Below are 17,074 nucleotides of genomic sequence, written 5' to 3'. Positions count from 1 at the left end.
TGATTGTTTTCTTATGATTAAAATTTAAACATTCTGGCAAGGTAACTATACAGATGATGCTGTATACTTCTCTGTTACATCAGGAATTACACAATAGCAGTTTGTCTCAATATTGGAGAAACTAAGTTTGTTCGATGTATTTAATTTGTAATCGATAGGGTGCTTTCAGTCCATGTGAATACTTGGTTTCTTGTTTGATTAAAAGATTACATTGGTGGCTGCAAAAAGACATTTTAAAGGTATTTTGCCGTGGCATAGGCAGAAATATAATTGGTTCCTTTAGAGAAAACAGGTCTTACTGAAAATAAACTCTCTGTACATCTGCATTGGTATTAAGAGGTAGAGTTTATACATAAAGAGGAGGTTTATTAGGGGATAGAAGAATGGTTTGGGTATAGTGTGTGAGGATTAAAAAGGTCAAAATCAGAAATCTACTACATCTGCTAGTCCAGCAGTTAAAGTAGCCAGTTGAGTTTTTTTGGTTTGGCAGAAGAATCCGGCTTTCCAGTTACAGAGCTGGAAAGGTATTATATTACGAATATGCATGTGTTATGTTCATACATACCAGCTTTGCGTAACCATCTTTGTCTCAACTTTTTGAATAAGAACAGTAGGATATCTAGGGACAGCTTAGCATTGGTAATATGCAGTTCACGTAAGGTATTTTATGGCTGGTTATGACAGTGTCAGAATGCCACAAGCCTAAGTGACATTTTGGTACTTTCAGAAATAACCAAGAAAATAGCATAATTCTTATTTCTTGAGGTGACTTGTAATGGCAGCAGAAAACTAGAAGGATCATTAAAAATAAAGCTGCTGACCTGCAATAGCCCCTGGACTCCCTGAGAGAGTCAGAGCTCTGTGATTCCCAGGAAGATTCCACCTTCTTTTATTAGGGATCAAATGATAACTGAGTAATGACTTCACCTCCCTAGGGCGAATCACCCATTCACTATCAGTATTTTTACCTGATCATTATTTTTTAGCAGCTACAAATTTAAATTTAAAATTAGGGTAGAGAGAAATCTGTAGAATTTAGTATGGAGACATTGGCCAACAAATAATTTTCAGCTGTTTCAGGTCTGGTTAGTGCCCTAAATTGCCTCTTGTGAAAGAGTATGGTGTGTGTGTGTGTGTGTGTGTGTGTGTGTGTGTGTGTGTGTGTGTGCACCTATGGGCGCGATGGAAGAGGGCTAGCTAATCTTAAGATTTTTTTGGGAAAAGAGAGAGTTGGAGAGGAAGTAACAGCGTTTGATATGAAAAATTCCAGAGGTGCTCTTCCTCCTGACTTCACAATGATGTTGAATGGGCACTAAGGGTATGTCATCTCCTCCCTTCCTTGTCTAGTCATTAGTTCTCACTTTCCCCAAGCAGGAAATCAAAAGAGTAGATAGGACACACACCTGTCTGAGAAGAGCAGGGAAGTTATTTCATATGTGAAAATAAGAAATCATAGGTGACTTCTACCTTCAGGAGCAAGACTTTTCTATTTCTCAATCTCAAAACAAGTATTAAGCTTCTAATAGAGATAAATATTTTTCTTACGATGCATTTCTTGCTTAAGAGACCTATTTCTTAGATTTATTTAAGAGCTGAAAGGGACCTTAGAAATGATCTAGTTCAAATGCCATCATTTTGCAGAAAATAATAAAAAAGGCGTGAAAGGATGTGATTAAGGTTTTACAGATGCTAGCGAAGCCCAAAGTAGAAGCCAGGTCTTCCAAATCCTGGTCCTCTATGGGCCATTTCCACTACACCAACTTGATTCTATTTAACAAAACAGCTGCCATCAAATATAGCTTACCCTGCGAAGACCACACCACACATACTTTTTGATATTAACTGAATGACTACTCCAAGTAAGTCATTAAGCCAGGTACTATGAATAATCAAAGGTGAATTCACTATTATCCTTAAGGATGTTGCAATAAAATTCAAAACTTGGGGGAAGAGAGGACCACAAAAATGCAGAGGAGGCAAATTTCACGAAAGAATTGGAAAAAGAGCATTAGAAAGGACCAGTTTTAGAATTAATAAGAAACCTCCTTGTGATTTAGGATAGAGCCCTAACCGATTTGGCTCAGTGGATAGAGTGGCGGCCTGCGGACAGAAAGGCCCCAGGTTCGATTCCAGTCAAGGGCATGTACCTTGGTTGCGGGCACATCCCCAGTAGGAGGTGTGCAGGAGGCAGCTGATCGATGTTTCTCTCTCATCGGATGTTTCCAACTCTCTATCCCTCTCCCTTCCTCTCTGTAAAAAGTCAATAAAATATGTTTAAAAAAAAAAAGATTTAGGATAGAATGTCTCTTTCAAGTGTTATGCAAACTGTGTTCCCTAACTCATTCACAGTGCCAGATCATTCTCTTATAGAGCTTTATATAAATATGAATATTATAATTTAGAAGATTAAAATAAACTTTTTTTTAGGCATCTTCAATCTGAAGAATGTTGCCACTAACATTTATTTGCTTCAGATGAATGCATCTTCTCTCATCAGTGACCCTGTTCATGACTCAGACGTGCAGATATAAGGAGAAGAGCCTGAAGTCAGTGGCTACACACCGATGATTTGGAAAGGATATCCCTTTGAATTTAAATCAAGTTGGGGATACTGATTTGGGAATATTTCACCAGCTGTTTAGGAAATCCTAGACTCTTGTGTTGTCTACATTGACAACTTAGCGTGCTCACAAAGAAACTAAGAGTTAAATATGTTCCTTTTCTGTGAAGTTCCTTTAAAATTCATATCTATGCTACTCTTACATGTATATGCATATATGTGAATAGTTGGTAGGGAGAGTTGGTAGCTTTCATTGAACATATTTAGCTGTAGTTTTTCAACCAAAATGTAAATCTATAATATATTCTAATGTAACTCAATTAGAGCTACTAACACCATCTGTATATATATTTTCAGTTCAGCTGTCAAAAAATACACAAATATACCCTAGTGATACAATATTCAATAGTAATGTGATATCTCAATTGTATGATACTTCATTTAACATTTTTCTATATTGAAATGCATCAATTTTCATGTTCTTTCTTTTAGAATTAGTATTTTACTATATTTTAATACATAAGTCTTTGCCCAATCTCTGATATATATTTTTAAAAAATATTTTTAAATATATATTTCTTTATTGATTTCAGAGAGGAAGGAGAGGGAGAGAGAGAGAAAAACATCAATGATGAGAGAGAATCACCGATCGGCTGCCTCCTACATGCCCCGCACTGGGGATCGAGCCCACAACCCCAGCACGTGCCCTTGGCTGGAATTGAACCTGGGACCTTTCGGTCCGCAGGCCGATGCTCTATCCACTGAGCCAAACGGGCCAGGGCAATCTCTGATATTTTTTTCCTGGTATAGATGACTAGAAGTAAAATCACTGTAATAAAGTATATAACATTTTAAAATAAAAGTTTTAAAATAAAACCAAATATATGTATATTATTTAAAAAGTCAAATAATGTAAGACTTCTAATAAAACACCTAGCATTCTCCAGACTCTGTCTGTCCTGTGTCCCTCTCTTTAACTGTTTCTTTTGCTGTTAATCTTCAAATATTGTCCCTCCATGATTAAATTTTAGACATTATTTATTGATCCTACCATGAAAAAAATAATCACATTTCTTTTCTTTTTCTTTGAGAAATCCACCTTTTATTTAAACAATTCCCAGCCAAGCTCAAAGCAATCCCACTTTGTAAGTAATTTACATAGACAATTTAGGCAGAGGTAGGGGGTACCTTGAATTGTAAGGAAAATGATCTTATCTCTCTCTCTCTCTTTAAAATTTTTTTTATTGTTTAAATATTACATAAGTCTCCTTTTCCCCCCATTGACCTCTCCCTAGCCACCCCCACCCCCCACATTTCTTACATGACCAAAATACATTTTTCTCTTTGCTTCCTTGCATTGATGACATTTTATATTTTATGCTATATACATATTTTTTAGGCCATGTAGAGAACTAATTACATTTCCTTTCTTACAGATTAAACTTGTTTTTTATTATCGCTAATAACTACCTCAATTTATCCTATATGTGTAGTGTGGCTCTTTTAAAATGTGGGCCCCAAATTCTTGGAAACTCTTCCCATTTGATACGTGAGGTCTACAACCCTCCCCTTGAATTGACAGGAGATCATGGAAATGACTGTGTGACTTGGGAGGCTGATCCTAAGACATGGTGCAGCTGGAACACTTGCGTTTGGAGTTCCAATCAGGCAGGTAAACAGTCTGACTACTCTACTGCTGCCGTGCTGTGAGAAAGCCAAACTAAATGGAGGGGCCATGTGTGAGCACTCTGGTTGGTCAGCCTGGTTTTCTTGACAGCCCAGCCCAGGTGCCAGGTGAGAGTGAAGCCTCCAAATGATCCCAGGCCCTAGCATTACTGAGTCACTTCCAGCCACTGGGTCTTTCCAGCAGAGGCCCCAGAAATCACAGAGCAGTCACCCGCTCAGTGCACTGTCCAAATTCCTGACCCAGAGAATCCATGAACACAATAAAATGATTATTTGAAATAGCTAAGTTTTGGGGCAAATTTTGTTTTTGCAGTAATAGTAACAGGAACCCTTACTTTTCTGTGCCTATCATTAATTTGTCCCTAAATTCTCTATATGGTCAAGGACATTAGGCAATCATCAGTACCATTTTTCCCTTAGAGATAGTTCTCCTGGAGGTCCCTGTCCTCTTGTTCTAATCCAGACTGGATGAATGGCCATCAGCCTAGAACTTGCTTGGATGAGAAACAGTGTATGTAGCATGTTACTCTAAGGACATGGGCCCTGGAGCTAGGCTACATGGGCTTGAACCCTGGCTCCACCATGTGCTACCTGTGTGACTGTGCACAAGGTAGTTAATCCCTCTGTGCCTCGGATTTCTCATTACAACAGTTCTTGGCACATGGTAAGTGCTCTTATTATTGGCAACACTGTTTGCTTATTATTCTTCCCTTCATATTGTCCTAGGATTTCCCACTGCCTCACACCTACGTCTCATCCCCTACTTCCTAAATTCCATGACTTTCTTCTTCTTGGTTACTCTCTTGCCTTGATAGAAATACCTCACCTGCTCCCTGAAAAAGGATGCTTGGAAGGTAAGTTTTTTGAGACCTTGCTTATCTGTTTTAAATTGTCTTTATTTAATGTCACACTCGATAACATGACTGGCATAAAATTCTAAGTTGGAAATCACTTTCTCTTTGAATACTGAAGTAAACTCCATTGTCTTGAAGCTTTCAGTGTCTCCACGGCCATTCTGATTACTATTATTATTTTTTAAAAAGTGCCCTGAGGGGGGATCAAACCCATAACCTTGGTGTACTGAGACAATGCTCTAACCAACTGATTCTTGATCCTTTGCAGGTAGGATTTTCTTTTTCTTTCTATAAGTATTAGGGTATCTTCTTTATTTCCATTGTTTCAAAATCTGATAATGATGTGATTTTGGCATTCGTCTTTTAAAATTCATTATTTAGGGCACCAGTTCAATTTGGAGACTGAGGTCCTTCAATTTTTAGATATTTTATTTTCTTTTAAAAAATTCATTGTTAATTTTTTGTCTGCATTTTCAATATTCTCTTTTTAGGATTCATAATAGATATAGAATCTTTTAAATTTGTCCTCTAATTTTCTTATCTTTTCTATTTTCTATTATCTTTTCATTCAAATTTCTGGGAGATTTTCTCATTTATATCTTCTATTTAAAAATAATTCTGCTTTATATTTTTTATTTTATAATTCTAATTTCTCATTCTTGGATTGTCATTTTTAAAATATATAACCTGCTCTTACTTTATGGATTTAATATCTCCTGAGTATACTGATTACAGTACTTTTGAAAATGTCGTCTGTTTTTTTTTACACTGTCTCTGTTTCTTCTAAGTTCCCTCTTTTTATCAGTTTGTTTTTGAATCATTTTTTTCTTTTGTTAATGTTAGTTCATGTCTTTTATTAACCTATATACACTTACTTGTCTTCTGGTTTGTTGAAGTAATAGATCAGATAACATTTGCCACAATACCATCTGTCAAAGTGACTGGCCATACAAACTCCAGCACGACATTCATTGAAGGCCATTCCTGATGCGGGCAACTGATTTTGTCATTCTCATCCACTTGTAGTACTTCAGGACAGCCAGCTTAACCTTCTTTCTCTTATGCTTATTCTTCTTGGGAGCGGTGTAAGACTTCACCACAAAGTCTCAACACAAGATGAAGAGTGGACTCCTTTTTGAATGTCATAGTCAGACAAAGTATGTTGTCTCCCAGTTGCTTGCTAGCAAAGATCAGTCTTTGCTGATCATGAGGAGATCCTTCCTTATCCTGGATCTAGGCCTTTACATTTTTTTATTGTATCCAAGGGTTCCACTTTGAGAGAGATGGTCTTCCCTGTAAGGACGTTCATGAAAATCTGCCATTCCACCTCAGATGACGGATCAGAAAGGAAGATCCTTGCCTCATTCTTTCATGGCAGAGGTTTTACTCAAATGCCCAGTGGTCCTCTAGTACCTATGGTGCTGCACCTGGATACTTTGGGGCTTGTCAACTGGTGGGCCTCACTGTTGAAGGGCTGCAAGGACATGGCATGTGTACTGGGGGGCCTCAATCATTCACATCTGCAGGTCTTATTGCCTGGGCTTGACAGTTTCCCCAGAAAGGAATCCTACTGTTTCCTACCCGGTGAGTAAGAGGGATTTTAAGATGGCTGATAGCATTTTGAGAGCCAATAAGGGGAAGAGGGGTAGAGGAGCAAAAACCTTATCTTTCTGAATGCAGATGTCATTTAGGAACTCTCTGCTTTAAGCATGGTGGCTACCCCCTCAGCTGTGCCTGGTTCCTTCCCTGTGTCAGCCTCAGGTTAACCCAATCAATCAGAACCATGAAGTTACATAAATTCCGTGAAGCTTTAGGTAAAAGGGCAAGAACTTTTGAACTAGGGTTTCTGGATTAAACAAAACCAAAAAAGTTTCCTTTCATCACCCACAACTTCCCCGCCCCAAAAGTGGGAAATTTAGCCGACTTAAGCCCCTTTACCCTTCCCACTTAACCATGCTTTCCCCCATGATAATGCCGGAGAACTTGAATATTCAGGGTCCAAGTTTCTTTTAAAATAACCCAATGAACTGACAGACGGACCTTCTGGAATTCTGCAACTTGTGCTAGAGTTTGCAGATGGAAAATTGCTGTCAGTTAAAGGGTAGTGCTATTACCATAGCCCAATTTTTGAAAGCCTTTAGAAAAAAAACCATCTGAGTTAATTAGTATTCACCATACACACTAGTTTTGTGTTGCAGTATTCTAAGAACTCAGATAATAACAAACATAGTATTGCAATTTCTATCTTATAAGTAACATTTTACCTCTTAAAATGTAGATTACATTTTAAGACTTTTACCTGTTATATGAATAAGTTCTTATATGGCTGATTTATATGGCTGATGTCTTAGATCATCATAAAATATGAATTATGTTCTAAAATCAGCTAATTCTATTGGAACCTAATATAGGAGTATTTTCATTTACCTCGCCAATCTGTTTAATCCACAAATCTCTTCCAAGAATCTCCTGATGTAAGACTACAGGAGCTGAGTTTAGATTAAACGTTGTGGAGTCACTGGTCTTTTCTTTAACAAAAGGCTGGAGATCAGAATTTATCTAGAAGTAGTGAAAAGAGTTAAGTAAGTGAAGTGCATATACACTAGTATGTCTTAGTCATATAAAGAATGTACTAGGTAATACAGTGAAAAATAAAGTTTAAGAAATGCAGGTTTCAGGTGTACTTTAATAAGCCCAAAACCAGTTTATATGATTAACAATAATCTTTAAAATAATTTTTCCTTAACATATCCCTTTTTTATTTAGCAGAACCCTTTATTTTACTTTAAGTTCAAGGTCAGGATTTACAAAAACATCTAATAAATATAATTGCTTAATAAACTAACCTAAGATTTAATAAAATATGTAAAAAGTTATCTGCACATATTACATTTATACTAATATTAGTGGCCCAGTGCAAAGGAAATTAATTAGAAGAAATATTTTAATATCACTATTCGCCCTTTCTCTATAATAGAAGTGTCAACTAAATTCACGATCAACAATGACAGATCGAAACACATGCATGCAATTGGAGCCAGAGAGAGCTTTATATGTATTGCACATGCGGGAGTCAACTTAGTCTTTTATATATATAGAATAAACTTGCTTAATTAGACCTCTTTCTGATGTAGCTAAACTTTTTCCAGCCCAATGAAGCACCCCAACTTCTCTTTCAGGTAATTGTTAGCAACACAGCAGTAAATATCAACACTAAGCAGATTATTATTGTAGATCACACAGGGAGAACAAAGGGTAAAATATTTAACTGCAGCAGTGCTTGACTATATTCTGAGTAGTGACAAAACCTGAAGTCACTTTCAGGGTCCACCATTTCTTACTTCTTTTCAGTTGGGTCATGTTTCTAAACTTTCTAAATCTCCGTTTTCTGGCTAATGAAAAGAAAATAGGATTCCACCAAGTCTCCTATCTACATACTCCAGGAAGTACTTCTGTGAGGATCAAATGAGATGAGGCATGGGAAAACGCTTCACAGACATATGGTTAAAGTGTGAAATGTCTGCACCTGGGTATAAAGCAAGTCATGTTCCTGGGCTAAAGAAACGGCAAGGAGGCTAGTCGTGGCTAGGGAAGCCGGGTGTTGCTACGTGACGTAGCTGGGCTATGGGCCACATTTTGCACCAGGGGGTCTTGGCAGCATGGCTGCGATTTGGTGGGCTGTTGCTCCGGGGTGGTGGCACGGCCTGTGTCCCACTTGGGGGAAGCTGAGTGTATCTTTGTGGGTGCCAGGTCCGCGGAACCAGTGCGCATCAGGGCAGCTCCTGTGTTGAGCGTCTGCTCCCTGGTGGTCAGTGCATGTCAAGCGACCAGTTGGGAGGGTCAGACACTTAGCATATTAGGCTTTTATAGATATAGATATTTCCTCCTTCTTATAAGCTATTTAAGTAACACTTAAGGCATAAATATATTAAATATAATTTTACAATTATATATCCATAGAGGAAACAATACAACAGCTAATCTTAGGACATTTTATATTTTACTATGCCCATTCAAAAGAATCAGTTATTAGAAATAAAGCTTTCAATTTTATTCAGTATATTTCCAAATTTCATTAACTTTCCACAATTTGTTTTACATAAGGAACTAGAAGGGAACTGTAACACAAATGAAAATATTCTATAAATAGCAACATTACATGTAATTTAATAATTGCAAGAGTTCTTTCAAGAACCCTTTCAGGTAGAAAGAAAAGACAAATATCACAAATATGGTTAAAGTAAGCTGTAGCTTTCTGTCAAAATTACACAGTATTCACCACACTGTTTATATAACAATCACTGTCTATGACTGATAGGTTTTAAACACACAATAAACATTTTTTGAGAAAAAGCTTACCAAATGGCCAAAGGTTTCTGATATATCATTTTAGCTCTTTAAGCACTGAGAAGGAGAAAGGGTGTGCAAATACCTTATGACTCATGGCCATGTGCTTCCCATACTGAAATGCCATATCCTGAACCTCAGCATCATGCTTTGCTAATTCCATTGCAGCTTGGCAGCTCTTTGCTAATAAGGCACCATGGGAGAGAAAAGTCTGCTCCTTCCAAGTCGATATTCCAATGTCATTTGTGATATAATCTTCCTAAAAAATGCAACAAAAACCAAGACAAAAAGGTGTTGGGAGCAACTGAATTCAGTTTTTAAAGAATGAAAGTTAAGATATAAACTATTCAAAATACTCATGCTATTGCCACAAGACAGAACTAAGAGATGCTGAACTTACCTAAAGAGAGCTAAGGAGGCGAGAATTGCCTTTTTTTTTAAAAAATAAAGGGCCCATATTTTTTATTTTTTAATTGATTTCAGAGAGGAAGGGAGAGGGAGAGAGGGATAGAAACAGTAATGGTGAGAGAGAATCTCTGATCGGCTGCCTCCTGTACAACCCCCACTGGGGATTGAGCCCGCAGCCCAGGACCTTCAGTCCTCAGGCCAACGCTATATCCACGGAACCAAACTGGCTAGGATAAGAACTGCCCTTTTAAGGGCAGGGCGGGGGGAGGGGGAATGAAAAAAAATGCTGAAGCAAATTTTATCTTTAGATAGGGGACTTCTGTTAAAATATATTTCTAAAATAAAGCAAAATTAGATAATTGGACCTCTGACTCCCTTCTATATTCACATCAGTTCTTAAGTGCTAATATTCTAAAATACAAGAATCCTATTTTCTTTAACTTATATGAAAATGTCAAAGGCATAATGAAGGAACTACAATCTTTTGTAAACAGTTAAACAGAGAAATCAGAGAGGAGGCAACCCATCATAATGCAGTACTAGTATAATTAGATTATTCATCAAACTTTATTCCCATAAGAAGAAACAACATGATAAAGGAGGATATAACTGTAGTTTATTTAATTTCTTCATTTTTAAATTATGAAAATCATTATAGTACCTGTGAGTATACACACACTTACTTACTCTAGACCAGTGATATCCAATAAAAATATAATGTAAGTCACATGTGCAATTTAAAATTTGCTAGGAGCTACATTAAAAAAGTGAAAAAAGAGGTGAAATTAATCTTAATACCATATTTTATTTATCCCAATATATCAAAAATATTATTTCTATATATACTCATTATAAAATTATAAATGAAATAATTATATTTTTATACTAAGTTTCCAAAACTAGTGTGTATTTTATACTTATAGCACATCACTAGCCACATTTCAAGTATTTAACCGGTAGAGGAGCTAGTGGCTAGCCTACTGGACTGCTCTGATCTGCGCAGTGAGCTCTCTGAGGACAAGAATGATGAAGTAAATATATAAAACTATATTTATTGTATGGTGTTTCTTTGAAACTTTTAACTAGAATTAATGGACAAGGATTAATTAACTGAAACATTTTACTTCTGGTCACCCATACCATAATCCTCCTTTCACCATTATTTGAGGACAAAATAAAAAATAATGAGTAAACTTTAAAAGGAACCATTAACGCCCCGCCAGCGTGGCTCAGTGATTGAGCCTCGACCCATGAACCAAGAGGTCCTTGGTTTGATTCCCGGTCAGGGCACATGCCCGGGTTGTGGGCTCAATCCCCAGTAGTGGTTGTGCAGGAGGCAGCCAATCGATGGTTCTTTCTCATCATTGATGTTTCTAGCTCTTTCTCCCTCTTCCTTCCTCTCTGAAATCAATAAAAACATATATAAAAAATTTAATAAAAAATTTAAGCTAAGTGAAAGGAGCCAGCTACAGGAGACCACATATTGTACATTCCATTTATTTGAATTGTAGATTAGTGGTTGCCTAGGCTGGGGTGAAAACTAAAAATGGCCATGAAGGACCCTAAGGGGGCATGTTTGACAATGTCCTAAAACTGATTTATGGTGATAATTATACAACTCAATAAAGTAACTAAAAATCATTAAATTTTATGGTTAAAATGGGTTAATTTTATGATGTCAAATATATCTCAATAAAGTTGTTCAAAAAGAAAAAAAGGTAATGAGTATAATTTTACATATTTTGGCCTCAAGTGCTTAAATTAACATTTAAAAAATTTATGCAGCTCTTAATGAACTTTTTTGTGGTTTGTATACTACCCTTCTTTAATCATACAACGAACATTTATTTAGGTTCTATTATAAGTCAGGTTCTCTGTGAAGCAATATAGATACAAAGATTTAAAACAGATAGTCCCCAAGAAACTCACAGTTCAGGAATGGCTTGTATATATCCCTATATCCTTGTCTATATGTGGATATAAATATATTGAAAAATCAATATAGTTCCGTGGTAGGCAGACAGGCATGAGCAGAGCAAGGACAATGGGCCAGGTACAGAAGGTCACCAGGGCAGAAAGCCTCGGGTGCCTAGCAACAGGCAAAACTGGGAAAACAAGGACCACGCCCCCAGGGTCACCTTTTGTTTCCTAACATATCTCTGGTCATTTGGTTCAGACCTAGAGCCCCTGACCTTTCATATGGTGGGTCATGCAATTTGAACCCTCCCCTGACCTTTCCTCCCCTGGCATGTTACTAGTCTTGTGGCAGACCCCCTTTGAGGAGGAACAAGGGGCCGAAGAGTGGCCTCATGCCACTTTCATGTGGGCCCTAGCACAACCACTCCCATAAGCATTAACCCCTAGGGATAATATGTAGGTCTCAGTTGTATTTCAGCTCTAGGCCCAGAAAAGCAGCAAAACCAGGCAAGCGATGCCATGTCTGACATAAGGACCAGCTGAGAAGACTAATGACCTGCCCTAGTGCCAACCATGTCCTGGAAAGCTGATGGATTGTCCATCTTCCCCTGAAACACCCGCCTTTTGAGTAGATAAAAGCCTTTAAGAGGAAGAACCCTATGTGGCTAGTATGGAACATACACATGCCTTTCATCACCATTTCCCCTAAGAACCTTTTCCTTGCCTCTCTCTTTCTCCTAAGCTCCAAGGGCCCTTCTTTTGCCTCTGTAACTTGTTTCCTGAGCCCATTTTTTCCCCTATAGCTCACTTCTACCTCTGTAACTTTCTAAATAAACTTTTTTTTTAGTTTGAATCTTGGCTCTGAATTCTTTCTTAGCCAGAACTCAAACGAGGTTGCTGAACCAAGTTCCAATCTCCAGTAACATTCTGGTGCCATTTTGCTGCCAACAGTTCTATTTCAGAATTATTCTTACAGGATATCCAACGATCAAAGATTAGTTTTGTTCATTACATTTTTCTTATTATGATGAAGACATTTTATTATTCATCATTTCTACATTTTCAATTATGCAATACACGATCACTGAAAAAACTTAGAAAATCCAGATAACAAAGAAACAATTAGTTTATAGTCTCTTGAAATCTGCTACCATAAGTTAATCAGACCATAAATCAATAATTCTCTTCTTAAGTTAATCAGATATTTTATTCCCGGAACATAAAATTATTACTTATTATGAACTTGGTTAAAAATGAAACAGTCCCTCCATTCATTTTGAATTGTAAAATACCGAGAAACTGGTTTGATAACCACATCCAAATCAGTTTTTCAGACAGCGCAGATATATAGAATTGGTATGAAATGAATGAATGCAGTCAGGGTAAATGAGATTTAGATATACTCACAGCATCAACTTACATATGTGCATTTTTACAGAAGACTTATTATTTATTAAAGGAAGATATATTCAGTGGATATTTATCTTGATGGAATTCCTTTTTTTCAGGAAGGCAAATGTATGCCAACATACCTATCGAATGACTATCAGATAGAAGTACATTAATTTTAAAAATATAGGTCTCTTATTCACTGTCACGTGATCTTTTTGCTCAAATAAAGCTGGTTCAAAAACACACAGGAAAAAAAACCTGAAGCTTACAAGACAATGTTTGCCGGAGACAGTGGCACCGGTGGTTTTGCTTACATATAAAATGCTGTTCTGCTACTGAGATGTCTGGGGGATGTGTACTTTGAGTTGCTTTTTATTTTTTATTTTTTATTTTTTTATATTTTATTGATTTTTTACAGAGAGGAAGGGCGAGGGATAGAGAGTTAGAAACATCGATGGGAGAGAAACATCGATCAGCTGCCTCCTGCATACCCCCTACTGGGGATGTGCCCGCAACCAAGGTACATGCCCTTGACCGGAATCGAACCCGGGACCCCTCAGTCCGCAGGCCGACGCTCTATCCACTGAGCCAAACCGGTTAGGGCTTGAGTTGCTTTTTAAACAGTAGTAATACATTTGTACATACCTATTCACATGACAACAAAGTGTGATTATAAAAGTGGCTGCTTGGGATTAAAGTTCTGGTTCATGGTCACAGAAAAAAAAAGGCAAACTAGCCCTAGCTGGTTTGGCTCAGTGGATAGAGTGTCGGTCTGTGGACTGAAGGGTCCCAGGTTCAACTCTGGTCAAGGGCACATGTCTGGGTTGAGGGCTCGATCCCCAGTAGGGGGCATACAGGAGGCAGTCAATCAATGATTCTCTCTCATCATTTATGTTTCTATCTCTCTCTCCCTCTTCCTTCCTTTCTGAAATCAATCTATCTATCTATATAAAAGGCTAAGTGACCGATCGTCCATCCATCCGACCAACCACCCGGCTGGTACATATGACACACACTGGCAATTTAAAAATAAATGTTGACTTGAGCATGCAAGATACATATAAAGCTCTTGCTGGCACCAATCGCATGCATGTTTTAATTTTATAATACTATATTATATATACTATTTTGACATGTAATTTTTTGCAGTAATGTAATTACTGCACGAATCTTTCTTCTAATTAATTTCCTTTCAATGTGCACAAGTCCGTGCACTGGGTCACTAGTAAAAATATATTAAAAAAAAAAAAAAAAAAAGCAAATGAATTGACCCAGGAAAATGTCAAAGTCCCAATTAGAATCTGCCAAGCCAAACTTCTACCTTTCACATTATCAGAAGAGTTCAGAAAACTAAGGAACTAACTACCTGTTGAATTAAAAGTACTTTAAAGAAAGTATGCAAATAATTCCTGTTCTCATGCTTTCTGCATCAGATTCATACTTTAAGCCACTATATTTATAAATACAGCATAAATTTGAGTTTGATAAGAGACCAGATCTCTTTAATGCCACATTAAACCATTAAAAAAAAATTTTTTTTGAATTGGTTTCAGAGAGAAGAAGAGAGAAAAATAGAAACATCCATGATGAGAGAGAATCATTGATCAGCGGCCTCCTGCATGGCCCCTATTGGGGATTGAGCCTATAACTGGACATGTGCCCTGGCCAGGAATAGAACTGTGACCTCCTTCTGAGATCACAGCTGAGATGACTAATGATCTGCCCTAGTGCCAACCAATCAGTGGAGACCATGTCCTGGAAAGCTAATGAATATTCCATTGAGATCCTCCCCTGAAATACCAGCCTTTTGAGAGTAGATAAAAGCCTTCAAAAGGAAGAACCCTATGTGGCTAGTTCATGGGTTGACACTCAACCACTGAGTCACACTGGCTGGGCACATTAAACCATTTTAAATGTTATATTTGAATTGCCCCTTTCAGCTATTTTGAGAAGCTAAACAAATGCCATAAAAGTTTATTAGCCTTATTAAAAAAAAAAAGTAAAGTTCAAGAAATTTTCAATAAAGACCTTGTAAATTTAGGGATAAGAAGAAAGCAATGGGGAGAATAGAGTCTAATATTTCCTGGGAGCTATGTAATGGCACTTTCATACTCATTATTATATCAGCTCTCAAAAAATTCAATTATCATTATTCCCATTTCATAAGTAAGGAGATTTATAGACTGTAGTTTGACCAAGATTGGACATTAGTAAGTGGCAGAGATGGGTCTCAGATATGTAGCAACTGAATTCTGCTTTGCTTAATACATAATAGAAAAACATGCAAAATATCTTTTACAGTTTGAAAAGAAGACTGTATTTAGGAGTAAGTGACAAGTTTCATCTATGTATCAAAAAGCATTTTAGCCCGGCTGGCGTGGCTCAGTGGTTGAGCGTCAACCCATGCACCAAAAGATTGGTTCATTTCCTGATCAGGGCACATGACCGGGTTTCAGGCTCAATTCCCAGGAGGGGGAGTGCAGGAGGCAGCCAATCGATGTCTCTCACGGATGTTTCTCTCTCTCCCTCTTCTTTCCTCTCGCTCTGAAATACTTGGTTTAAAAAAAGTATTTTAGCCCTAGCTGGTTTGGCTCAGTGGATAGAACGTCAGCCTGCAGACTGAAGGGTCCTAGATTCGATTCTGGTGAAGGGCACATGCCTGGGTTTTGGGCTTGAGGCAGGAGGCAGCCAGTCAATGATTCTCTCTCATCATTGATGTTTCTATCTCTCTTTTCCTCTCCCTTCCTCTCTGAATCAATAAAGATATATTTGAAAAAAAAAAAGTATTTTAAACCTGTAAACCCAGTCTTTAATAATATCCATTAGAGAAATTCAAAATTGCAGGGGTGTGCAAACTTTATGACTCGAGGGCCATAATGGGTTCTTAAACTGGACCGGAGGGCCGGAACAAAAGCATGGATGGAGTGTTTGTGTGAACTAATATAAATTCAAAGTAAAGGAGCGGAGGGGAGAGCAAGAGAACCCTCCGCTCTTTCTGCTCCGCGGGCCGGATAGAACAGCCGAATGGGCCGGATCCGGCCCGTGGGCTGTAGTTTGCCCACGGCTGTTCTAGAGTATATAAGTAACAAGATTACATAGCAGATATAATTTTTTTTTTTTTTTTTTTTTTTTTTTTTAGGAATCCTAAGGAAGGAAAAAGAATGAAGTGATTTGCTCTGATTTATAATTCAATCACATTGGAGATAGTAAAGTAGGTATCTGGAAACTTCACATCCATGTAAATCAGGGGAAAGAAACTGATAAGATTTGATAAATTTGCATAACTAAGTTCTGTTTTTAAAAGTGTTTCTATACAATAAATAAAGCTATTAAAATTTTATTCACAAATTAAAGAGAAGGGTTTACAGGGAATTTAAAAATCAGGAATTCTTTGGTCTAGTGCCAGGCAGCCCCTTCCTGCCCTACCCACTCAGCAGTTCTTGCTGAGATGTATGGCAATAACCATGCTGAAGAGTGGTCATGATGAAGGGAAGGCTATTTTACAGCATAAATCCTTCAGCAGCGGTATCCTTGGGATGGGGGAAGCTTCTAACAGCTAGAGGGCAGCAGACAGTCTTCAGATGGGTTGCACAGTAGAAGCAGTAGGGAACACTAATTCTTTGAGATGTACAAACTAAACAGCACCAAGAAGGAACTTGGGTTGCTTTGAAATGCTGTGTATGCTGGTGCTTGACGTACCGTGTAAAAGTAGATGCAGTTCAATTGATTTTGTGTGTGTGTGCATGTGCGTGCGTGTGCGTGTGTGTGTGTATGCTTACTACATGACAGGCACTGTGGATATGTCTAGGAGTAATGCCTAATTACATCTTATAATTAGCCATTAATTAGGTATTACTCCATGACCTTTAGTAGAAGTTCAGCAGGGGAGAAACAATAAAGTTAGAAAGTA

General features: G+C 37.6%; 1 protein-coding gene across 2 annotated transcripts in view; it reads right to left on the bottom strand.

Annotated features, from left to right (window-relative positions):
* The window catches only part of PDSS2 (decaprenyl diphosphate synthase subunit 2), a 259,454-nt gene that overhangs the window by 80,729 nt on the left and 161,651 nt on the right, over positions 1-17,074 (bottom strand). For both annotated transcript variants that reach the window (XM_080664244.1, XM_080664245.1), the window contains exons 5-6: positions 9,533-9,706; positions 7,528-7,659 (exon numbers count right to left, since the gene is read on the bottom strand). In XM_080664244.1, the coding sequence (XP_080520370.1) occupies positions 7,528-7,659; positions 9,533-9,706 (306 nt within the window). The remainder of the gene's footprint in view (positions 1-7,527; positions 7,660-9,532; positions 9,707-17,074) is intronic.

Source organism: Plecotus auritus, assembly GCF_963455305.1.
Source record: "Plecotus auritus genome assembly, chromosome: 4".
In the NCBI taxonomy this organism is placed as follows: domain Eukaryota; kingdom Metazoa; phylum Chordata; class Mammalia; order Chiroptera; family Vespertilionidae; genus Plecotus; species Plecotus auritus.
This window is presented reverse-complemented; position numbering and strand designations above follow the sequence as displayed.